The sequence below is a fragment of the Melitaea cinxia genome, chromosome 14 (assembly GCF_905220565.1).
Source record: "Melitaea cinxia chromosome 14, ilMelCinx1.1, whole genome shotgun sequence".
Lineage (NCBI taxonomy): Eukaryota > Metazoa > Arthropoda > Insecta > Lepidoptera > Nymphalidae > Melitaea > Melitaea cinxia.
Window position 1 is genome coordinate 15,203,218 of NC_059407.1, and position 26,429 is coordinate 15,229,646.

Genomic DNA, 26,429 nt, shown 5'->3' on the forward strand with positions numbered 1-26,429 from the left:
TATGTATGTCTGTATGTTTGTATGTATGTATATGTCCATGTAACTGTGTATGTAGTTAAGTATATATGTATTTTATATCACTAATATTGAATGTATGTAATATAATATAATTCTTTTCTATTATTTTTAACCTTTTTGTTCAGTTTTTTTTTTTCGCTTTATCACAAATGCGCTTATGAGTCCCGCGGTAACATCATCTTTCACCACCATGGGTAGACAGGTAGAGATCTCTTACAGAGATAAGTTCGCCCTTACCAACATCCTTTGTAAAAATGACTTGTGATTATGATTTTTTAAAGTGCAATAAAGAATATATAATTACTAACATGAAAAGAAATCAATATAATATAAAAACCTTTAGATTGTTTCTATTATTTCTTTTATAAAGCTCTTTAAACATTTTCTAACACACATACACACGCAAAATGGATACAACCGAGAGACATAAAATTAAATCACATGTATTGTACTTCATACCATTTATACTCGTAAGTCATATGCAAAACTAGCCGTGTCCGCGACTTCATTTACGTGGATTATAAAAAACGTTATTCGCAGAGTCATAAAATAAATAAATTTCTAAAATAAAAGTAGCCTAAGTTACTCCTTATTACCTCAGCTAATATTACAAACAGACTCCAATTTTATTTATTTTTATATATTAAATATACCATATATGTATAGATAATCAGTCAAAAATATTGCATGAATAAATAACCTGATTATTATTTGGATATTAACCATATCCCAAAACCAAAACCTAACTTGTGTTTCTATTCGACTGTTTTTTTTTTTTTTCAGAAATAGTTAGAAATAGTAAATAATTATTATTTTTAAACTAAAAATATTTCATTAAATCGATTGAAAATTCTACTTAAATGAAATCGATTATTATTTAAAATCGAATCGGTAACGTGTGAGGGAGTCACTAATTTCAAGTTTTCTAGAACCGTCAAAAAGAAAATAAACGAATGAACGGAGTTATAATCTTACCTTATTATAATATCGCTGTAGATATATAAAGCAATAAAACCAGATATCAGATAATATTTTAACGACAAAACAAATAATAATAATGATAATTGTGAAACCGTAACATCTCAAGATTTAGTCATCCCTAACTCGGGACATATTTTACGATGGGCTCACGATGTCGTTTAACAGCACTTTTATGAGAATTACCGACTTTAACAACTTCCGAAGGAGCGTTATGCGGTCATAACAGCGTGTGTACCGTGGTTTTGAACTTTGTAATGTTATGAATACTTTGACATTTTATAAAGAATGTCATTACGTTTAAAAACATAAAGCAACATTGTATTTTAAATATTATGAATCTTACAATATTATCACAACAAATATGAGAATTTTAAAGGATATAATGAGGATATCTGATACTGTGAATGGATCGCTTTTTAAAATTTCAAATTAAAACAATGAAATTGTATAATAAGCTATATTTAATAGATAAATTACATTAAACTAAAAAAAAAACCTTAAGTATATATATACATAATATAAAATATAATATAATATATACATAATTAAAACAATTAATAATCAAAAGTGACTTTATTCAGTAGGTTAATAATGCCCATTTTAATCGTCATTTTACAAATAAAATAAATATTTATGTTGAAATGAATGTTAAAAGTGAATTTACCACCGATTCTGAATGTGAATTATGCAGAGAAGAATTGGTAAGAAACTGCACGCAGTTACTCTTTAAAAAACTATTTGTTATTTATGTATAAAAGCTACAAAATTATACAATAAACCTAAACGTCTCAGTTTCGAAAAAAAATGAAATATTCGTCAGTTTGAATTGGAAGTTAGACCAGAGAAAAGGGTAAAAAGAGGTAAAGTATGAGGTAAAGCTAGTATAACCTACATTAAATGGATTTGAATTTTTTTTATTATTAGTAACATCACATATTTACACAAAGGTAATAATATTGGTTTTTCGTTATGTAGTCGTCAATAAATTACGTCACACGTTAAGGAGTTCGATAAAGTGTGACATTATGTGACAAGAGGTGGAGGGGTAAAAAAATTGTGAGATCGTATTTCGAAATATAATATATCTAATTGTTTGTTAATTGGAAATACAAATAATATCGAAACTAATGTTTTAATTTAATAAATAAGTAAAATTACAAAACATGACGTCTCACTAGTCTTCACACACGTTCAGACGGTTCTTATAAATGTGACCATTTGTTACAAGGTCGAGAGGAGGACGGGGGTCTAAAGTTGTGAAATTCTGTGACGTAATTTATGACTGACCCCTAATAAGTAATAAATTCAGTTCCTTCCGAATCCAGCACTTAGCAAATTGCAACCAATTACTTGATGTCTTCATAAAAAGTATTTATGTGACGAGGAAATTTGAACGAATTTCAAGTCTGTAACTACAATTATGATAATTTAAATAAGTAATCTAAAATGTGCTACATTATGCTGTATATTTTTTGACGTTTATTTAAATAATCTAAATTCGTATAAAATTCTTCCTATGTTAAGCCTATGTTAAAATTAAAATATAAATAATGTTCAGATTTGGGTTCAATTTTGAACAACTTTTCCAGTCGTCTATCGACGCTATATCCGCTATTTATATAATACTAGCTTTTACCCGCGGCTTCGCTCGCTTTTTCGATAGCTCGCTCGATTTTTTTAAATAAGAACTATCTTATGTTACTTCTAATACCTCCAAGAATATGTGTACAAAGTTTCATGATGATCGGTTAAGTAGTTTTCGCGTGAAAGCGTAACAAACAAACTTACATTCACATTTATAATATTAAGTAGGGATAAAAAAAAGAAAAAAAAACTAATTTGTATAAAATTAAAACTAGCTTAGTAACAAGTATCCGACGCTGAATCACAAAGAATTTTCCAAGTCAATATAACTTCTCTTGATTACTCGAAGGTAAAGTTTATCTTAGTCAATATTTTGCTAAGTAATCCAGCTTAAGTCAATGCCACCTTCCACCACATTAACGGATTTTGACATTAAAATCTCATAATACTCTAGATACCTATAAAGATGACAAGATTAGTTTACGAAATCTTATATTGTAACATTATCATCATCTTCCTGCCCTTATCCCACTTATGTAGGGTCGGCACAACATGTTTTTCTCTTCCATTCCTCTCTATTATTCGTCACTTCAGTGCTTACTCCTTTCTTTCTCATATCCTCACTCACACAATCCATCCATCGCTTTTTCGGTCTGCCGATCGCTCTTCGTCCTTCGACATTCATTCATTCATTCATTCTATATTCATATTCATTCATTCATTTTATATTGTAACATTATATAATATGAAATGTAGCATTACTATTTATTTAGTATTCTAATGTCTGTGTACGTAGGAGCATGCATAATTGGCACGTATTACGTGTGTGCTTGTACTGTGTGGCTACGGTACTAAAGAATATAGCCACCCCCTCTCTTCCCGTGGGTGTCGTAAGAGGCGACTATGGGATAATACCGTTTCACCATCTTGGAACTTAAAAAGCCGACCGATGGCAGGATAAGCACCCAACTGCTGGCTTTGAACACAGGCCGAAGACGGGCAGCAGCGTCTTCGGTGTGACAAAGCCAGCTCTGCGGTTATCAACCCGCCTGCTCAGCGTGGTGACTATGGGCAAAACACATGAGTTCACGCTATTTTTGGCGCGAGCTTGTGGAAGCCCGTGTCCAGCAGTGGACTGTGTTAGGTTAAAGTGATGATGATGATGATGATGATGACGTGTGTGCTTGTGTTTGTGTTTATGTTTGTGTCCCTAAGCTTATGTGTATATGAAAATGTGTTTGTAATTGTTTATAAATCATAGGGACATTCAATAATTGTGTTTGCTTACAAACTAAAAGAAATGGCTTCAATGACATCGACCAGTAATACAACGTAGGTAGACGAAAAAATAGTAAAGTAAATACGTGTTATTAAAGATAACTCGAAACTACTCGTCAAATGTCGAGCAAATTTAAATGGAACCAGTTGACGAATTGTTTATGTTAAAATACACACTAAAATTTGTAGTTAAAGTTTTGAATAACACTTATCTAACTAATTACTCTAAGTAAAATATCATTTATAATTCATACTAGCTGACCTGGCGAACTTCGTATCACCTTATTTTTTTCTGAAATAAATAATAACATAATATATCAAAATAAAATATAGCCTATCTTTTAAGTTGGATCAAACTGCACACGGTGTGCAAATTTGACTAAAATCAGTTAAGTAGTTTAGGAGTCCATTGAGGACAAACATTGTGACACGAGATTTATATATATTAAGATAAAGCCGACGTGGCTTAATATGATAAGGAATAATAGATATGACACTATAGTCAAATTATCCTATTCCTAATTAGAGGATGTCACATCAGCTCCTTATTTTATAGTTTAATATACACTTCTAGTTTATTTCTTTTATGAAGTATTTAGAATAATTGTTTCAACTGTCAGGTTTTTGACCATTTTGATAAATAATTAATTAATACAAACTATTAACAAAAAATTTAAATTGGAATTAAGTTCTTATAAGAACTAGTAATCAAAATTCGACCAAAATTAATTTAAATTACATGTTTGATCATTATTAAGGTTATGTTGTCAAAGACTATACTTCTATAATAACAAACAAAAGAGTATTTTGCGTGTGTGTGTCAAATATATGGTAGTGTGTGTAATGTTTTTTTTTTATCGATTTAATGTATTTTTTATGCATAATAAAAAAAATAGAATTCTGTACTCCTCTATATAAACTATAAGTGTTCAAAATATACTTCTCCGTCCGTGCAACTTTCGTATACAGGGTTACAAAGTTTTTGCTTCCCATATTAATGTATAGATTAGTGAAAACGCTAAAAGGAGTTTGAATACAGTACAATATATCACAGTATACAAGTCGAAAATAGACAAAATTATACATATTTAGGCATATGCCTCGGCACGTAACACGTAAATATTTATTTAACTGAGGTATAGCAGCCCGACTGGGGAAGTACCTCGAGCTTATAGAAGATCACAGCTAAATAATACTGCTTTCAAGCAGTGTTGTGTACCTGTAGTGAGTAATGTAACCAGAGCTCCTGTGGGTTGGCTCATTGAGGGTTCTTTGTCGACCTAGCCGTATAAAAAATTGTATTACACATATACATCAAGGTATAAGCGTGTGCATATTTTTCAAAAACATTGGTTTTTTTTTATACATCTAGGTCAGCAAACAAGCGTACGGCCTTACGCCTTATCTTAGCCTATAGACGCCTGCAACACTAGAAGCATCGCAAGCGCGTTGCCGACCCTACCCCCCAATAAAAGCTAGCTTCAATGATATAATTTATTTTTTTCCACAAAACCCCAAATTATCACTTTTATGTCTCCTTTTATGGAATAATATAATAAAATGTAATGTAAATATCAAAGTTAAGCTTCGCAATTTGTCAAATTCAACTTTGCCAATGTTATAGCTGTACTACTGTATACTATTTTTGATTATATAAACAAAGCTTAAATATTATGTATACGTAGTCATTATCCCACGGGACAAAGACAGTAACGAATTAGGACGCAAACTGCGCGAAGCGAATAATTAATTAATAAACAAGAAATTATATAACGCAGAAACAAAATTATGTATGGAGATTTTAGTTGAAGTATTACACACTTTGTAAGAGCGGCCTTAGTGAAAATTTCTTTATTTTGAATGTAAAATACATTTTAAGACAACATTCATGTAAGCATTTCCTAGGTAAAGATTGCGAGCAAAGCTGTATTAATTAAACTAGTAATTCTGAACTTTTTGATCTTGATGACCGCTCTGGTGTAATGGTTCGCGAGCTGTGTCGACGGCGCCCAACAAACGCCTATACAAATATTTATTTCGGTCTGCTTGTTAGTTATTGTGAGTCACCGTGCCTGTGCCATGTAAAGCTTTCATTCCCGGTTTAATTATGTACAACTAATAGCTTTCGATACTCATAGCAGAGAATATATCCGCTAGCCCGCAGGAGAGCAGCGTAATGGATTAAGCTCTGATCCTCCTCCTACATGGCGAAAGAGGGCTATGCCTATCAGTGGAATATTACAGGCTGAAGCATAAGCGTAATTCTAAAACTAGTATAGGACTACACGAATCTCTCCATTCATTATGAAGTAACATATTAATCATTTGCTAACAGAGTAACAATTAAAACTAAAACATTTAAACTAAACTACTTTATTTTTAGATATTTAATTTATTTGAAGTAAATTTTGCAAATAAGTTCATTTGTATATTTTACGCCTATCTTACAATTTTCATTAAATTTTAATGAAGTGCTTCCTGAATTTTTTGATTGTTCTTAAATTACAAAATTTAAATTTGTCTTTACAGCACTTCCTATCCCTGTTACTAATATTTACAAACAACTTTTTTTCGGGTTTTATCGGGGTTTATTAATGTAAGCATAATTAAGGTTAAATTGTAACTTTCGTAAGAATCAGGCAATAAATATTATAGTGATCGCTAATGTTTATACAATTATATTAGTAATAATAACGATAAATGTAATGAAAATCTATTGTTGAATGTAAATATATATATTAAGTCGTTTTATTTTCGTGAAGACTGAATTAAAAGAGACTGAATTGACTAAACGGGTCTGTTACCCGTTTAGTAGGGGAACTAAATGCTGGGGAGAGTATGAGCGAAGCTTTAATAGAACGTCGCTAGGCACTTCCGAAGGACAATTCCGATAAAATGCAAAAAAAGTTGTTTCATTATCAGTGAAATTCGCGTCAACATTGGAAAACAATACTTATATTTAGTGTCAGATAATGAATATTTTGAAAAATATAACTGCGGAGTTTCTTGGCGATTCTGCAAAATCTACATCCGACATCCGTGCTATCTTCACAATAAATATAGTCAAATAATTAATACAAATATAATTTCAATTTCACCAACCCGCCTGCCCAACGTGGTGACTATGGGCAAAACACATGAGTTCACGCTATTTTTGGCGAAAACTCATGGAGGCCTATGTCCAGCAGTGGACTGTGATAGGCTGTAATGATGATAATTTCAATTTATATAATTGTGTTTGCAGGCAAACGAAAAAAAAAAATCGACTTCAATTATATCGACAAGTAATACAACGTAGGTAGACGAAAAAAAGGTCAAGTAAATAAGCATTATCAAAGATTACTCCAAAAGTTGTAATCAGATCTCGATGAAATTTAAATGTGGCCATTTGATAAACATCGGCTTTCGATTAAATTAAAAATCATCGAAATCGATACATCCAGTAAAAAGTTATGCGGATTTTCGAGAGTTTCCCTTGATTTCTCTAGGATCCCATCATCAGATCCTGGTTTTCTTATCATAGTACCACACCAGGAATATCTCCTTTCCAACAAAAAAAAGAATTATCAAAATCGATTCATAAACGACGAAGTTATCTCCGAACATACATAAATATATACATATATATACGGGCAAATCGAGTAATCTCCTCCTTTTTTGCAGTCGATTAAAAGTGAAGATTTAAAAGGTTTTTGAAGCCTACATGAATAAAATATTTTTTTTCATTTTAATGACTCATAGACTTGATCATAGAAAGTATCCATCCTAAGTTTATAGATCGTCAACGTCGCCCACACCTTTAAATGCACTCTTGAATAAACATGTCTACACACACGCAAAGCTAACTGACGTCATTGAGATGTACAGTTGCTGTGAATTGAACAGAATACTGAATTGTTCAAAGCGAAGTTTATACAATAGTCATAGAACGGATACCTCTATGGTAGGTTGATGACTATAATAATTTGTGTAATATTGTTTTCTAATGTTTACGCAAATTTCACTCATTATTTTACGCTAAGCTACGGTAATCGCTTACCATAAGGTGAGCCGTACGCTTGTTTACCGACCTAGTTATATACAACAAAAAAAATTAGTCTAGTATTGAGTTGGAGCAAATTTCGTAATTACTTAGCTGTAATCGATCATCATCATTTCATCATCATTTCAGCCTATCGCAGTCCACTGCTGGGCATAGACTTTCATAAGTTCGTGCCAAAAATGGTTCGAACTCATGTGTTTTGCCCATAGCCACCACACTGGGCAGGCGGGTTGGTGACCACAGGGGTGGCTTTGTCGCATCGAAGAGGCTGCTGCCCGTCTTCGGCCTGTGTATTTCAAAGCCAGCAGTTGGATGGTTATCCCGCCACCGGTCGGCTTTTTAAGTTTCAAGGTGGTAGTGAAACTGTGTTATCCCTTAGTCGCCTCTTACGACACCCACGGGAAGAGAGGACGAGGCTATATTCTTACTGCCTTAGCCACACAGCAGACCTATCGATCCGCAGTAAAATCAATTATTGTTCGTAAAAAATGAGATAAAAAGTCATGTAATCATTTGAAGTTTTTGACTTGTTCATTTCAACAAATTTTCTCGAATACAGGAGCAGTTGGAAAAAAAATATGTAAATGAGTATAACTTATATCCGTTGTTGAAAGAAAAACTTTAAGGCGAAGCTCACAACTTTACAAGTGCACCAAATAATAAGTTGAAGTTGAACTCGTCGCCTTTTATTATTTACTTAAAAATATATCTATGACGATTCTTTGTGTAAGAAGTTTGTGATTTTTAATTTTATTGTGATTATTTATTGTGATTACTAATGTTATAAAGTAAATAGATAATAAATAATATCTAATAATATATATCTTATAACATACACACACGGTCGTATGTTCCTACGGTGAACAACTATTAAGTTGTTATTATTATCGCATTAGCGTATTATAGGTAACAGCTGACTATTATAGCTATTTTTTTTTGTAAGTATATATAGACATAATACATATATAAGTAAACAAATAAATACAAATATTACACCCAAAGTAAGGTTGGAATCTAACAATGGAACCCACAATCTCCGGACTCGAACGCAGGACCACCACAAAATGTAACAACAGGCTAGTTAAAGTAAAACAGTTTATTTGGTATGAGCGCGTTAATCTCAGGAACTACTGGTTCGAGATGAAAAATTGTTTCAGTGTTAGATGCCCCGTTTGTCGAGAAATACTTACATTACGCTACGAACAAAATGAACAGAGGATAATAGAAAAAAGTGTTACCGAAATGAATTCCTTTTAAGCGAACGAAATTGCTAGCAAAAGCTAGTATTGTATAAAAAAATTACATCAAAAAATTATCTTGATTTTATATTTGTTGAACTCATTTGTTTTGCCCATAGTCACCACACTGGGCAGGCGGGTTAGTGACCGCAGGGCTGACTTTGTCGCACCGAAGACGATGCTGCCCGTCTTCGGCCTGTGTATTTCAAAGCCGGCAGTTGGGTGGTTATCCCGCCATCGGTCGGTTTTTTAAGTTCCAAGGTACTAGGAACTGTGTTGTCCCTTAGTCGCCTCTTACGACACCGACGGGAAGAGAGGGGGTGGCTGTATTCTTTGATGCCGTAACCACACAGCACATGAGTAACACATGAGTTCACACCATTTTTAGCGTGAACTTGTGGAGGCCTATGTCCAGTAGTGGACTGCGAAAGGCTGCTGTGATGATGATGGTGGTGATGTTTATACTTTTTGTTACAGATCCGTACAAAGAATCGAAAGTGCAATGCAACGAGTCAATAGTGTTATCGCACTTGCATCCTCACGCTACCATCTCAAGCCCCGGCTTCCCTCGTCCGTACCCAGACGACGTTCACTGCATCACTGAAATACGAGCTCCACCAGCGCACACCATCCGGCTCCACTTTGAAGAACTACTCACGGAGCATGAACCACAGTAAGTTTAATACATCTATCTATAAATATTTATTTCTAGCATCTGGGTGGCAAATATGCGTACCGCTATACTGGTTTTTAGTATAAAACAGTATTGAATCCAAATCTGAATCTGCTGCAATAGAAATGGATGAGATATATATTACAATATATTCATCTTTAATATATTGAACTTAAGATTTACCAGTCAGTCACTTAATCCTATAGCATAATCCTATATGGCTGGACATAAGCTTCCCCAAGTTCGCGCCAGACATCAGGGTTTTCCGCAATCCTCATCCAACCAATACCGGCAATGTTTCATAGATCGATCTGCTAATTTCTTTCCAATTGCTATCCACGTTGGGTGGTCGGCTGCCTTAAGATTTTATTTTATTTTATATATACGATTTTACTGTATTATATAATTGTATTTTACAAAAATAAGTAAAAAATTAATTTCATAATTATAAACAAATTTCTTTTAAGAAACGTTTCAGAATTCGTGATCTAACAATATGGCCCTCTTGATGGTAAGCGGTCACTTTAGCCGATAGATGCCACAAAGTTGCATCACTTACGCTCGTTACTTACCATTCCTACAACCATCCCCAGAAGCTCTGACTACCTTATTCACCATAGGAAAACTTGAAAGCATACGTATTCAAATGTCGTCTTCTGTAAAGTTAATATTCTTCTTCAGGTCAGGCTGCTCGAGGTATAAAGCAAGATATTTCCTTTTGCATTCTACCTTAACGAATTTGAAAATAATATTTTTGTTTCAAAATACTGTATAAAACAGCGTAAATTCATTGACGCAAAACTTACTGGCTCAGAGTTTCCCATTTTACAACCGCCCGCCAAAGTCATGTCATTAATGTTGAACTCGTTGAATTACATTTTGCGGTAACGATGTCCATAACAGCTTGCAATTAAAACAGCTTTTTGTATAAAATTATTTTCCGCATTCGTCTATTTATTAAAATTTCATCATTATAGTTAAATAAATAAGTATACATTTTTTATATTGCACTTATATTATTTCCGTTTATTGAAGAAAATAAATAGATTAATCAAAACCGTGACAAAAATCTAAAAATATGTATTATCACTGCAAGTTTGTAAGGTAAAAAGTTCGCCAAACAACTGTTCAAGCCGCTTACAGGAATAATTCTTAAGGTCTCTTGTTTTCATAAATTAGTCTCTGTTATTTTACAATTTGTTAAAGAGAGCTAACACTTTTGGTCTTTTTAGATTTTTTTAAATATAAACGTGTGTATGTAAAAGATATGTATTATCTAATATATAAAATTCTCGCGTCGCAGTGTTTGTAGTTAAACTCCTCCGAAACGGCTTGACCGATTCTCATGAAATTTTGTGTGCATATCGGGTAGGTCATAGAATCGAACAACATCTATTTTTCATACCCTAAGTTATAGGTGGGAGCTAAGATGGTTAATAAAATATTATGAAATTTTGTGTGCATATCGGGTAGGTCTGAGAATCGACCAACATCTATTTTTCATTTCCCTAAGTTATAAGGGGGGGCTTGAGAAGGTTAATAAAATATATGGCAAAACAACGTTTGCGGGGTCAGCTAGTTTATTTATAATAATTCAGTTGAAACTAGAAATATGAAGAACTATTATTGCATAATGACGATTCAGAAGTGTTTGTTATGCCTTAATGTAAATTAAAAAATTTTTCGTTTATAAAAATGTTTTAATAAAACCACGCAGCGTGCAATGACTATTAAATTATTACAATAATAACAACCAACGTCCATTAAAAACAAATTCTTTCGCAATGAAATTATACAAAACATCAAACCGTATCGTTTCAACCAAAATTTCGTTTTACAATTTAAATGACCCATTATATTTAAGGATTCAAGTCTAAACAGAGTTATAAATTACTATGACAAACATTTGTAACAATAAATATTTGAATAAATACATAATAATTTAATATTCATTGCATGCTAACTACGTAATAAATTTTTAATATTGTATTTCTAAAAATGAATGAAATAAATGAGAATGAAAAGCCATGTACATCGTGTATTTATATAAATGAAGATGGAATTGTTAAGTTAGTATCTATTAAAAATTTGTACTTTACTACTACGGATTCAAATATGTAATTTACCGGGACGACAAAAACTCCACTATATTATAATTATTACTATTTTAAAAAGTTATTTCTATACAAATAAATAAAATTGGAGTGTCTATTTCTAATAATAAAATAACCACTTTTTACTAAATGCATATGGATACAAGGTACATGTACCAAAATATTTTTTGACAGCTAGACTGATTTTGACTATTTTGTTAAATTCCACGCTGACAAAGTCGCGTGCACGGCTAGTTATAAAATAAATCTATACAAATAAATAAAATTGGAGTGTCTATTTGTAATAATAAAATAACCGCTTTTTCTAATGCATATGGATTTATACACGGTACATATACCAAAATATTTTTTTACAATTTTTGTCTGTCTGTCTGTTTGTTCCGGCTTATCTCTAAAACGGGTGGATTAATTTTGACGTGACTTTCACTGGCAGATAGCTGGTGTAATAGGGAGTAACTTAGGCTACTTTTATTTTAGAAATTTCCTTATGTTGTAACTCTGCGAACTAAAAAATAACTTTTTTGTTAAATTCCACGTGGACGAAGTCGCGGGCACAGCTAGTAAACAATGTAACCTGGTTATTATTTTAAGCAATAAATCTACATGGTTGTACTAATAAGGAACAACATGATAAATCCATTAAAATAAAACCAAACAGTTCAAATTTATAACGACCCAATATGTCAGACGACTAGACAAAACAAATCAGACGCAAGATGGCGCTGATAAATGATGCGACGTAGACAACGAAGACTGAAGAAACAAGAAAACGTGATACCGATAAAAAAGTGGAACTGAAATAACGTTGGTTCCGTATATTGATAATAATGTTCGGGTTTAATGAAACAACTTTTTTCGGATTTTATCGCGGTTTATTTACACGGGAGTCCTCCCGTAACCATGGTTGCTGTAAAGTATCCGAAACGTCGGGAATCAAAAGTTAATAATAAACCGCGATAAAATCCGAAAAAAGTTGTTTCATTAAATGAGTAAAATTCGCGTAAACATTAGAAAACAATAAATGTACGGGTTATTTATTTTTTATTTATTTATTTACACTTTCGCACACTAATACAAGGTTTTAATAGCATAACAAATGAAATATAAAAATAAAATTTGCATCAGCTGCAACAGGCGGCCTTATCGCTATTACAGCGATCTCTTCCAGGCAACCTTTGGGCAGAGGACTAAATAAGAAGTGTGGGATGGGGCGCAAAAATGTTATGTAGCATACATATGAACATGTTAAAGTCACAAACTTACATGTACACCAAATACATTTACTTACATATACTTAATACTTACTTACATATACATACATTCAGATATATACATATACATATACACATACATACATATACATACACATATACATACACATACACATACATACACAAATACATATATATCAATAATAGTAATAAAAAAAAAACTTGATAAATTTTAAATGACGGACAAAACATCATAGCATAAAGTACTCATTGAAATAAAATTGCTTGACATACATTAAGACGATAAATACATTTCTTTTGTGAGTTTTTTAAATGTCTCTAATGTTTGAGCATTCTTTATAGACAGTGGCAATGAGTTCCAAAGACGACAAGCTTCCACAGTAAAAGATTTAGAATAAAAGGATGTAGAATGTGGAGGGATCTTCAATATCAGACTTTCTTTCGAACGGAGAGGCCGTTCGTGAGAATTACTGAGAAACTCAAATCGATTTTTTAAATAGTGCGGAGCAGAAGGATTGAAGAGGATAGTATAAAGAAGGGTCAATATGTGAGTATTCCTGCGAAGTCGTATAGGAAGCCACTTGAGTTTTTTTCAAAATTCGGAAACGTGGTCATATTTGCGAAGTCCAAATATAAACCGAATACAGAGGTTTTGTAGGCGCTCAAGTTTATTTACTTGTTCCTCATTTAGATTAACAAAGCACGTATCGGCGTAATCAAGAATGGAAAGCAGAAGAGATTGCGCTATCTTTATTTTAGTGGAAATAGGGAGAAAGTTACGTAGCCTTTTTAGCAATTTCATCGAGGCAAACAATTTCCTACTTACTTCATTAACATGAGGAATCCAAGAAAGATATTTATCAAAAATATCAATATCAATCGGGTTACCGCACATTCAACAGTGTAATGGTCTTTGCGATCTAATAACCTCCTCTAATTTAGACAATTTCTTGTGAAATTACCTTTTTTTAATTCGGGTTAGTTCTTGTGAAATTTCCTTACTGCACATTTTACGTCTGTACTGTACTTCTACCTTCATATACATATATATACTTACAATTATCTTAATAAACGTAGTGATAAATTGACTTTCTAAACCCCATGGCTTGATTTACCTCATTGACCTTCCCTTATATATATATATATATATATATATATATATATATATATATATATATATTTATTTATTTATTTATTTATTTATTTAATGTATCATATAATCTATTGTTAGTACAATTACAAACATTTTTTACATAATTTTTCACGTTTATTTCAGTTCTTGTTTTAACCCCAAAAGCGAGTTGATTTCTAAATATATATTATTGGGACACCTCCTCACTATCTATAGAGCATACATTTTAAATTTCAAGTCTCTTACTTCAAAAACATAGGACTTTCATACAAACTTCCAACCTCCGTTTTACCCCCGTAGGGGTCGATTTTTGTAAAATCCGGTCTTGATAGATGTTAACGCCCTATAAGGAATCTACCTTCCAAATTTTAAGTTTGTGGCTGTTATAGTTTCGGAGATTTCGTGAAGAGTGAGTCAACCTACCATCCCCCGTATTAACCCTAAAAGGGAGTTGATTTCTAAAGATACATTATTTGGACACTTCCTCACTACCTATAGAGCACACATTTTAAATTTCAAGTCTCTTACTTCAAAAACATAGGACTTTCATACAAACTTCCAACCCCCTTTTTACCTCCTTAGGGGTCGAGTTTCGTAAAATCCGTTCTTAGCGGATGCCTACGTCTTATAAGGAGCCTACCTGCCAAATTTCAAGTTATTGGCTGTCATAGTTTCGGAAATTTCGTGATGAGTGAGTCAACCTACCATTCCCCGTTTTAACCCCAAAAGGGAGTTGATTTCTAAAGATACGTTATGTGAACACTTCCTCACTATCTTTAGAGCACACATTTTAAATTTCAAGTCTCTGACTTCAAAAACATAGGACTTTCATATAAATTTCCAACCCCCGTTTTACCCCTTTAGGGGTCGATTTCCGTAAAATCCGTTCTTAACGGATGTTTACGTCTTATAAGGAGCCTACCTGCCAAATTTCAAGTTTCTAGGTGTTATAGTTTCGGAGATTTCGTGATGAATGAGTCAAACTACCATCCCCCGTTTTAACCCCAAAAGGGAGTTGATTTCTAAATATACATTATTTGAACACCTTCTCATCATTTATAGAGCATACATTTTAAATATCAAGCATCGTACTTCAAAAACAGAACTTTCGTACAAACTTCCAACCCCCGTTTTACCCCCTTAGGGGTCGAGTTTGGTAAAATCCGTTCTTAGCGGATGTCTACGCTCTATAAGGAACCTATCTGCCAAATTTCAAGTTTCTACATGTTATAGTTTCGGAGATTTCGTGATGAATGACCTTTCGCGTTTATATATATTATATTATAGATAATTACAAACATAAATTAGAATTTGTTAAAGTATTACAACCAAATAAAACAGTTATGTTATGCAAAATCAGTAACATGCAATATTCGTGTTAATGCCACCAATTCTAACCACCCACTTGACCACAACACTTGACGCGCGAAGTGACTCCGCCCACAATGATCACGCCATCATCACCTTATCAGGTGATTACAACCCGCCCTTTTCGAGTTCCATGTAAAAGGTACTTTTCCTTTTAAAAGTTATTTTATTATAGTAATTAACATAACTAAGTTTGTACCAACTAACGGTCACCGTAACTATATACACACGAAGAGGAAACCGGATTCAATTATAATTATTTATAGCATCATAATCGTATAGAAGTAGCCTAATAAATATCGTTCTGTTGCAAAACTTATAAAATTAATGATCTTGTAGTGATCACTACATGTAAACCCCATGCGTCTGGTACGTAACGCTCTCAAACAAGACTACAAGCCACACGACTTTATAAAAAAAAAAAAACATGTTATAGACTTGTTATAGACTGGTGTTAGAAAGTAATTCTGTGCCAGCCTTTAAGCAAAATATAAAAATATAATGTAGAACAGTATTGCCATATAAAAATAAATTTGTGGTAGACATTATGGTATAGTTAAATATAGTTCGTGCGTTATGAACTATTATCTTTTTTTTTCATATACACCAAATGCGCTTTGAAGTTAAATGTTTATATTTCAGTAAAAATTAAAAAAATATATTTATAAAATAATATTCAGAAGCTACAATAAAAAAACCTGTGTTGTGTCGTGGAACACCACATAGGAACGAAGTTCCTTATTATAAAATATTAATTTCATGTTCTATTCGAGGTATAAAGAAAATAATTATTTAGGTATATATTTTTATTATGATTTTTTTATCGATAAAAATCAAAAAACTACTTTACAAATTTAACTTAACACCTTTATTTTATTCGTACTATTTATTTTTGTGTTATCCACACATTAGGGAATTCTAATCATCAAGTACATCGTTCCATAGCTTAATTGGCTAAAACTAAAACACTAAAACTAAAAGCACGCACACGGTCAGTTAGAGATACAAGTTCAAGAAAGATAAATCAAGCAAGATATTAAAAATTGTTTTAAAAAAACTTTATTTTATTTAGAATGATTTATAAAAAAATAAAATAATTATCGAATAATATGTTAATATTGATGACTATGGGCAAAACACAAGAGTTCACGCCATTTTTGGCATGAGCGTTGAGGCCTATGTCCAATAGTGGACTGAGAAAGGCTGCTGTGATGTGATATTAATATTAGCAAACTGCAATAATAATAACAGTCATCACGTAGACTGTACATTAGACACTCTATAGCCATCATACATAGACTATACATAAAAATCTTACGCTTTTTTTAACGTTACGGACGTTTTTTGGGCTAGGGTACCTCTGCGCAACGCCCCACAAGGAACTTCGTCCCAAAAAAGAAAAAATATCGTTTTATTCATTCAATTAATTAGTGGGAAAATGCTTAGCAACGCAAAATGCTAGGATAATTACATCATAGGAATTTAATACATGTATTACCATTTCCAAATATGCAACGATAACCATTAATTTGCACCATGACAATTATGTGATAGATTCAAACGATTCATGGAATTCTTGTAATGAGGAAATTGATTTGCAGCCAGTGAACTTCAATTTGAACAGCCGTTATCTAAAATGACTAGCATTAATTAAAATAATAATTTTCAATAAAGTACAGTAAGCAACTTAATGATTATATTGTAGGTAACAGCCGACTGGTAATAGCTACATTTTTTTTCAATGAATACATATAATTAATACTTGTTTGTTTGTTTGTTTGTTGTACACGGGCTATTTTCCGCAACTCGACGTCTTGATGCGCCTTTTTTGCGTGATCGGCTGGTGGGCACTATTCGTGCCAGCCAAGCTCCTTGAGGAAGCCTAGCAGACCCTTCACGTTGCCGACGACTTCCTGGAGCAACCTCGGTGTCCCAAGGTGTAGTGCCCTGTAGTTCGCCACACCACCGCATTCCAGCAGGATATGTGAGGCCGTTTCCTCTGCCTCCAGGCACGCTCTGCACAGGGGGCTGTCTGTAACACCTAGATTGTGTAAGTGCTTGTTAAGCAAGGCATGTCCCGTAAGCGCCCCGACCAGTAGTCGGAGCTGGGCTCTTCCGTAACCGCGAAGTTTGCGGGACAATCCTGGGTTGATCGTCGGAAGAGCTTCCTTGGTCTGCCTGCAGGTAGTTAGGTTTGTCCAATATTCTTGGTGCATTACCTTGGTGTTGTGTCGCAGCTGGCTGCGCAGCCATCCGAATGGCAGAGGCAGAATGGGTTCGGGTCCGTGGACCCTCATCTCCGATCCATTCCTCGCCAGTCGGTCGGCCGCGTCATTGCCTCGCGATCCACTGTGTCCCTTTATCCATTGAAGGGTAATGGTGTTCGTTTCACTTACCTTCGTCAGAGCTCGATGGCACTCGTATATTAGCCCTGATGTCATAATGTCGCTCTGTAGGGCTTGCAGGACCGATCTGCTGTCGGAAAGTATACGGATTGGAAAACCCTGTACCTCTCTAGACTTGATCGCTGTTGCTGCCATTATGATTCCCATACATTCCGCCTGGAAGACGGTGTTGTGGATTCCTAATGGCGATGAGATGTGGATATTCAGGTCTTCTGAGTAGACCCCAGAACCTGTACCTGTTGATGTTTTCGACCCGTCTGTGAAGATTCTTAACTCCCTAGGGTTGAGGCCTTCACCTGGGTCTTCGTGTAATTGTATTCTGTATCTTTTGTCGAATACGTACTGTTTGGGTATCCTGTCGGTAACCGCTTCGACGAGCGGTTCCCTGTTTGCCAGTTCGCCAAGTATTCCTGTATGTGCTACCTTTACGTTCCTCCAAAGGTTTAGCTTCCTGAGTCTTACCGCAGCCGCTCCCGCCTCCTGTTGGATAAACAGGTGCAGCGGCGGCAGGTTCAGTAGGGCTTCCAGGGCGGCTGTCGGAGTAGTCCTCATGCAGCCCGTAGTCGCCATGCAAGCTAGCCTTTGAAGTCGTTGTAGTTTTGCTTCACCGGTGATTAGTCTGGTTCTCGGCCACCAAACCACAGCACCGTAGCTGATAATTGGCCTGATGACGGACTGGTACAGCCACAGAGTGACTTTTGGGGATAGACCCCATTTCTTACCTATCATTCTGCGGCACTGCCAGAAGGCTATTGTAGCCTTGTCAATTTTGCTGTTGAGATGCTTGCTCCAGTTCAGTTTGCTATCTAGAATAATTCCTAGATACTTTACCTCCGAGCTGAACTGTAGCTCCGTACCGAACAGTCTAGGGGGTTTGTAGCTCCCCAATTGCCGTTTGTTAGTGAACATTACCTGTTCCGTCTTTCCTGGATTGACGGTGAGTTCGTTATCTATGCACCATCTCTCCACAATTCGTAGCGCCTGCTGTGTGACACTGCACACGGTACTGCTGACTCTGCCGCTGATTAGAATGGCGATATCATCAGCGTACCCGATCGTGAAGTAGTTGTGCTGGTTCAGTCTGGTTATAAGGTTGTTTACCACTAGGTTCCACAGTAGTGGGGAAAGCACCCCTCCTTGTGGACATCCTCTGGCTACCAGTGCATGTTGTGCCTCAGTTGATGTAAATTTAATGACTCTTTTTCTGAGCATGTTACCTATCCAGTCAATCATCATCGGGTGTACCCCGTGCTTAACTAGGGCCGACGAGATGCTGTTGAAGTTAGTCTTGTCAAAGGCTCCTTCTATGTCGATGAAGGTGCCAAGACACATAGTCTTGTTGTCAATGGCCTCTTCTATTTTACTGACCACTGCATGTAGAGCTGACTCTGTTGATTTACCTTGGCTGTACGCGTGTTGGTTTGGATGTAGGCGTACTGTAGCTAGGGCGTTTTCTCTCAGATCCCGTTCGCACAGCCTTTCCAGAGTCTTCAGTAGAAAAGATGTAAGACTTATAGGTCTGTGGGATTTGGGTTCAGAGTAGTCACTTTTTCCCGGTTTGGGGATGAAGATTACCTTTACCTCCCTCCACTGCCTCGGCACGTAGCTGTGAGCTAAACAGGCCGCCAAAACAGTGGTAAGCCTCTGGATCAGTCGGTTACTTCCCCACTTTAGAAGTGCCGGGAAGACCCCGTCCAACCCTGGGGATTTGAAGGAGTCAAAGCTGTTGATATCCCATCTGACTTTTGATGGGCTTACTACCTTGAGTGCATATTCCCAATGCTCCTCTGTTGGGGCTACGTCCTCCTCGGGCCAGTCCACCGACTGCATGATGTGGCACTCTGGGAAATGTGTCTCAACCAGGATGCACTCTGCTTCTTCCGGCGTGCTCGTGAAGGTGTTGTCAGGCTTTCTTAGGGAGCCCTTCAGCTGGCTGGATTGGTTTGCTAAGACCTTCCTTACCCTATTGGCCTGTTCGCAGGTTTCCACGCTGCTGCAGAATTTGCGCCACGAGTCGGTGCTTCTGTACCTTAGTCGTTTTTTGTATCTGGACTTGGCTTTCTTATACCTGTCCCAGTCCAGATCGGCGCATGTATTCATTGCTCTGTTTAAAAGTCGCCTCACCTTTTTCCTGAGTCTTTCCAGTTCAGGCCCCCACCAGATTACTTTGTTCTCCGGTGGCAATGATAAGGGACATGCAGTTTGGTAGGAGTCTATAATGTTGCTAGTCAACGTATCTACCTGCTGTTCTATATGTTCTGTTCCCACAAGCCGGTCTGGGCATGCCTGCTCACTGAGCAGCTGCTCCAGTCTCTCAGCGTAGTGCACGCGGTCAGTTTTGCGTGGGTTACGCCTAGGGGTTGCTGGAACTGTATTTACCTGCACATCGAAGCGTATCCATCTGTGATCTGAGCACGATGCCTCATCGGATACGTGCCAGTTGGAGATGGTCTCGGAGGCCGCTTCTGTGGCAAGAGTTAGGTCGATGATTGTCCTGCTACGTCTGTTCACGAAAGTGGGCTCAGAGCCCACATTCATGATCTGTAGGTTTGTCGTCATCAGATATTCAACTAAGAGCTTACCTCTTTCGTTTGTTGTTTTCATTCCCCATAGGGTGTGATGTGCGTTGGAGTCAGTGCCTATAATTAGTTGCAGCCTGGCCTCTTCGCAGTATGTTATCAGCCGTGCCATGTCGTGCGGCGGTGGCGCATCAGCCTCCGGCATGTAGGCCGACGCGATCACCATCTCCGGCAGGCTGTGGTCTTGCGTACTATGCAGCTGTATGGCGCACACATCTCTAGAACAGAATCTCGTTAATGTTTGCGCCTGTATATTGTTGGTGATGTAAATACAGGCCCTGCTGTTTTCCGAGCCTGTATGTGTAATTAGCTTACCTCCAGAGTTCCGGAGTCCGCATACAGTGCCATTACTGACCCACGGCTCCTGGATCAGTGCAATGGCTGTTGTGTTAACCTCCAACCATTTACGCATTTGAGCCGTTGCTGTCATGCTATGGTGGAGGTTTGCTTGGAGGACTTTACAGGATGGGTGAGCTGGGTAAGCCATCGTCAGACAGCATCCCTGCCTCCTCCATCACTGTCTCCCCTATGGCCAGGTTGTCCGGGCTTGCCAGACAAGCCCCCTCCTCCGACTCCAGAAGCAGCTCCTCCACGACCACTGCCTCTTCGGTCTGGGGTTTGGGGCTCGACCGCCTCACAGGGGGTGGCTCGGGGATAGCCGGGATTGCTCCCGACCCTTCCCCCTTCGCCTGTTCTCCGTTGTTTTGATCCTCCATGGGGTCGTCGTCATCATAATTAATACTTATATTGTTAGTGGTGATGCGTTGGGGCAACGGTCACAGGTTTGCTGCTGTTGCGCTGGCGTGTGCGGGTTCGATCCCCGCACATGGTAAGTATTTGTATTGGCCATACAGCTGTTTGCCGTGGTCTGGGCGTTTCCGTACCCCCTACACAGGAGTTAATCTGAGTGGGGCCCGTTAAATGTGAGGCATTTTTTATTATAATATCTTATATATAAAATTATCGTGTCAGAATGTTAATTACACTCCTCTGAAACAGGTGGACCGATTTTTATTAAATTTTGTGTGCATATCGGGTAGGTCTGAGAATCGGCCAACATCTATTTTTATATAACCCTGAGTTATAAGTCGCGACGCCGCGTTGGCGCAACGGTCACAGCCATGGATTATACCTCTTGCCCTGGCAGTTGCGGCTTCGATCCCCACACATGACAAAACATTTTTATTGGCCATACAGGTGTTTGCCGTGGTCTGGATGTTTGTGCAGTCCTTGTGGGTCTCCCCACTGTGCCTCGGAGAGCACATTAATCCGTCGGTCCCGGTTGTTATCATGTACACCTGATAGCGATCGTTACTCATAGTAGGGAATATATCCGCTAACTCGCATTAGAGCAGCGTGGTGGATTAAGCTCTGATCCTTCTCCTACATGGGGAAAGAGGCTTTTGCCCAGTAGTGGGATATTACATACTGAAGCGTTAAGTTATAAGGCGGGATGAAAGGGATTAATAACATATATGGCAAAACAACGTTTGCGGGGTCAGCTAGATTATATATAAATAAATACGTATATCACACCCAGATTCGAAGCGGGCATCGAACCCACGATCCCCGGAGCAGAAAGCACTGCAAACTGCGTCATAAAGGTAGTCAAAAAATATTTACTGTCACTTGTCTGTGATTAATGCGAGTCATTTGTATAAAAAAAGTTTAAATGTTTATATTATATTTGATTAATACGACGTATGTAGCACTAATATAAAATGATGATCACGCATCGAACCCTTCATGACAAATGAATGTAAAGGTCATATAAATATTTGTCACGATAAGGGCTTGTGTATGTGTGTGGGTATGTATGTAATTATTAAGGTTATTAATAAAAATATATATATTCTACAGAAAAATATATATTTCAGTTACAAACACAAGTCCATAGATATATAATAAAAGATAGTGTTGCCAACTCCAAGTATTCATAAGTTAAATTTTTCTTTTTAATTTTCTATTGTTGCAACAGTAATAATAGCGTTTCTTCCTACTAGGAGTGAGTGTGAGCATTTATTTACTTTTACCATGTGTGATAATTGCTATGATATCTATGTTAACAACCAAAAGTGGCAGATTTTCATTATCTCCGAGGTACAGTGGGAAAACTTAAATAGAGATTCAGAGAACTAGTCTAATACTGTGGAGTAATGCTACAGATACTAAAATTGCCTTTATTTTGCTAAAAAGGGCTAATCGCGACATTTATGACTTTTAAGCTTGAGTGATTTTTTCTCATCTAGTTACTACTCAAAATAATTGTGTTTGCTCGCAAACGAAATAAAACCGACTTCATTTACATCGACAAGTATACAACGTTAGTAGACGAAAAAAATTAACAAACGTACTAGTCGTCACTACGATTTTCGAAGGTTCCCCTCGATTTCTCTAGGATTCCATCATCAAATCCTGGTATCCTTATCATGGTACCACCGATGGGATATCTCATTTTCAACAAAAAAATAATGATCAAAATCGGTTCATAAAAAACGAAGTTATCCTTGAACATACATAATATAATAACTTCGATATCGGATATATACGGTGGAATTGAGTAACCTCCTCCTTTTTTGAAATCGTTTAAAAGGGGTAATCGCGACATTTATAATTTTTTAATTTGAGTCTCTACTCAAAATAAGCTAAAAAAATACTTCTCGTTCAATAAAACATTCTATAATCAGATTTTAGTATAAAGCATTATTTTATAACATAACTCTTAAATGTTAGAAGCGGTAGAGATAAAGTCACCCATTTATCTGCCTGTCGCGATGCTTGTCGTTGGGTTTTGTTTCAAATTAATGAATTTTAGGGTAGAATTTTCTTAGAATTTTGGATAACAAAGTTTTTGTGCATTTCGTTTTAGGTACTACCGCGTCATAAGGCTTTACTTACCTAGATTTTAATTATGATTTTAGTTTATGTTAAAATATATAATGAAATACATACGTTTATTGAGGTGGATAAATAAATATATAACTTGAAATATTCGTAGAAATCGTTTGTAAGCTTTATTGCTTTCGTACAACATGTAGTCACGTAACGCTACGTCATGTCGTAGCATTGCTACGTCATGTCGTAGCACTGCTACGTCGTAGTACTGGACTTAATTACAATTTTAAACAATTACTTTTTAATATCCCTTTTTTTAATCGAAATCTGGGGCTCGTCACATTAACGACTTAGTAATAAAGTAGAAGTGTATATTAAACTATAAAATAAGGAGCTGATGTGACATCCTCTAATTAGGAATAGGATAATTTAACTATAGTGCCATATCTATAATTCCTTATCATGTTAAGCCACGTCGGCTTTATATGAATTATAAATGTAAATATTTTACTTCGAGTAATTGGTTAGGTAAGTGTTATTCAAAACTTTACTACAAGTTTTAGTGTGTATTTTAACATAAACAACTAGCTGACCCGGCGAACTTCGTATCACCTAACAGTCGATTCTTTAATTTTATTAATTATTTTTTTTAGAATTTTTCTTTTCGTAAGAACCATCCTCGTACTTCAAGGAATATTTAAAAAAAAAGAATTAGCGAAATCGGTCCAACCGTTCTCGAGTTTTGCGCTTAGCAACACATTCAGCGACTCATTTTTATATTATAGATTCGTCATGTTGTTCCATTTAAATTTGCTCGACATTTGACGAGTAGTTACGAGTTATCTTTAATAACACGTATTTACTTTACTATTTTTTTTGTCTACTTGCGTTGTATTACTCTGGTCGATGTAATTGAAATCGGTTTTTTTTTTTTCGTTTGCGAGCAAACACAATTGTTTATGGTTGATAAAAAGTCATCGACTAATCAAGACATTAACCTAAAAAATTTCAATTGTTACCACAGTTACCAAAGAAAGTATTAGATACCAAGAAGTATTAGAGCTTAGACTAGCACGCTGCTTTAATGTGAATTGGCGAATAAAATTTTATGATATGTATAAGATCAAAAACTACCCTAAATGACCATTAAATAAGCCTAACACGATTAACCTTAAATCGCAGACTTGACTTTTTAAATTATATTTATTCTAATATTGTCCCACAAAAGCCGTTTAAAATATGATTGGTTAGTATATTACAATTTTTGATTAAAATAATATCGAGTAAATATTTTACCAAGACATAGTTAAAATGTTTGATCCATTCTTTGCCTACTTAGAAGCGTTCGCAGTTTATGCAGTTTAATAGTTAGTATAAGTATGACTGACGTTAGTCCGGGCTTATTTCTAAACTATTGTTTCAATTAAATAACGTCAAAATATTGACTATGATAAGGTTGAGATACCATTTAATATTGAAGTTTCTGTGTTTTTATCAATAAAGAAATAATAAAATTATTATATTTATGAGTATATTTATTTATTTTTATATTTAAATTCTTTAACTATTTTAAAAATGTTCTGCTCAAATTTTCTTTTCTCTTATTAATTTAATATGACTAAATAATATATGATTCTGGTAATTAAGTTAAATTTGACATCCTTCTATTGTAGTGGTAGTCTCTGAGTAGTCGCTTTAATTTCTGCAGTCGCTAATTTGATTCGTGTCCAGGATAGATATTATTAAAACCTTAATGCGGTTATTCACAGTTTTATATCTGCTTTTTCTTATTTCCTGTTTTTTTTTAACTTTTTTTAATGCAAATATAACATCTTAAAGTACAATAAATATAGTCTTATTTAATAATTAATATATTTAAATTATAATAAATTATAATACGCTAAGGTTAAGGTGTAAGATAAACCTCACAATTACTTCACATAAATTGTATGTCATTTTATAGATAATTGCCTACCAGCATCCATAACTAATAAAATAATTACTTTTGTTTTTGTAAATTAATAATTTATTAAAATTATATATATACTTCAACATGATTGACGGTCAGTAATTTTTTTACTTCTGCGAATTATTCGCAAGGGGTATTGCTTATAACACAGTTCCGCTCCCCCTTTGAACTTAAAAAGCCGACCGATGGCGGGATAACCATCCAACTGCTGGCTTTGAAATACTTAGGCCGAAGACGGGCAGCAGCGTCTTCGGTGCGACAAAGCCAGCCCTGCGGTCACCAACCCGCCTGCCCAGCGTGGTGACTATGGGCAAACCACATGAGTTCACGTTATTTTTGGCGTAAACTTGTGGACGCCTATGTCCAGCAGTGGACTGTATAGGCTGTAATGATGATTGCTAGTACATATTATAACTATAAATGTACTAGTAATACCCCTTATATATGTAAGTAATACCCCCTACAATATGTAAAGTATCATGAACTACAAAAACGAACGAAATTCTAATAACTGTAACTTTAGCTATAAATAATATATCTTCATGTAAAGCATGAAGCATTAAAGTGGCTTGTTTACAAAAATTCGAACTGTTTCTGAAATTTATAGCAAGCGACTAGCATCATAATATTTAAAGGCGTGCAATAAATTTTATGTTCTCTCAAACTCCGCAGTAACAGCTTGGTTTGCTATCGCTTAGCAAATTATTACGTCTTCCTCATTCGATTTATCCCTGTATAATAATATTTTGAGTGTTATTTTTTTAATACAACTAGATCGGCAAACAAGCGTACGTCTCACCTGGTGGTAAGCGATTACCGTAGCTTATGGACGTCTGTAAGACCAGAAGCGTCGCAAGCGCCTTGCTAACCCTACTCCCAATCCATCTCAGGTCTGGTCACCTCACTCACCAACAGGAGCACAACACTGCTTGAGAACAGTATTATTTAGCTGTGATCTTCTGTAAGGTCGAGGTACTACCC

At 35.6% G+C, this 26,429-nt stretch overlaps 1 protein-coding gene across 1 annotated transcript in view; it reads left to right on the forward strand.

Moving 5' to 3' along the window:
• Nucleotides 1-26,429, forward strand: part of LOC123659436 — a 212,892-nt gene that overhangs the window by 122,265 nt on the left and 64,198 nt on the right. The window contains exon 9 of the mRNA XM_045594650.1: nt 9,619-9,814. Coding sequence (XP_045450606.1) covers nt 9,619-9,814 — 196 coding nt within the window. The remainder of the gene's footprint in view (nt 1-9,618; nt 9,815-26,429) is intronic.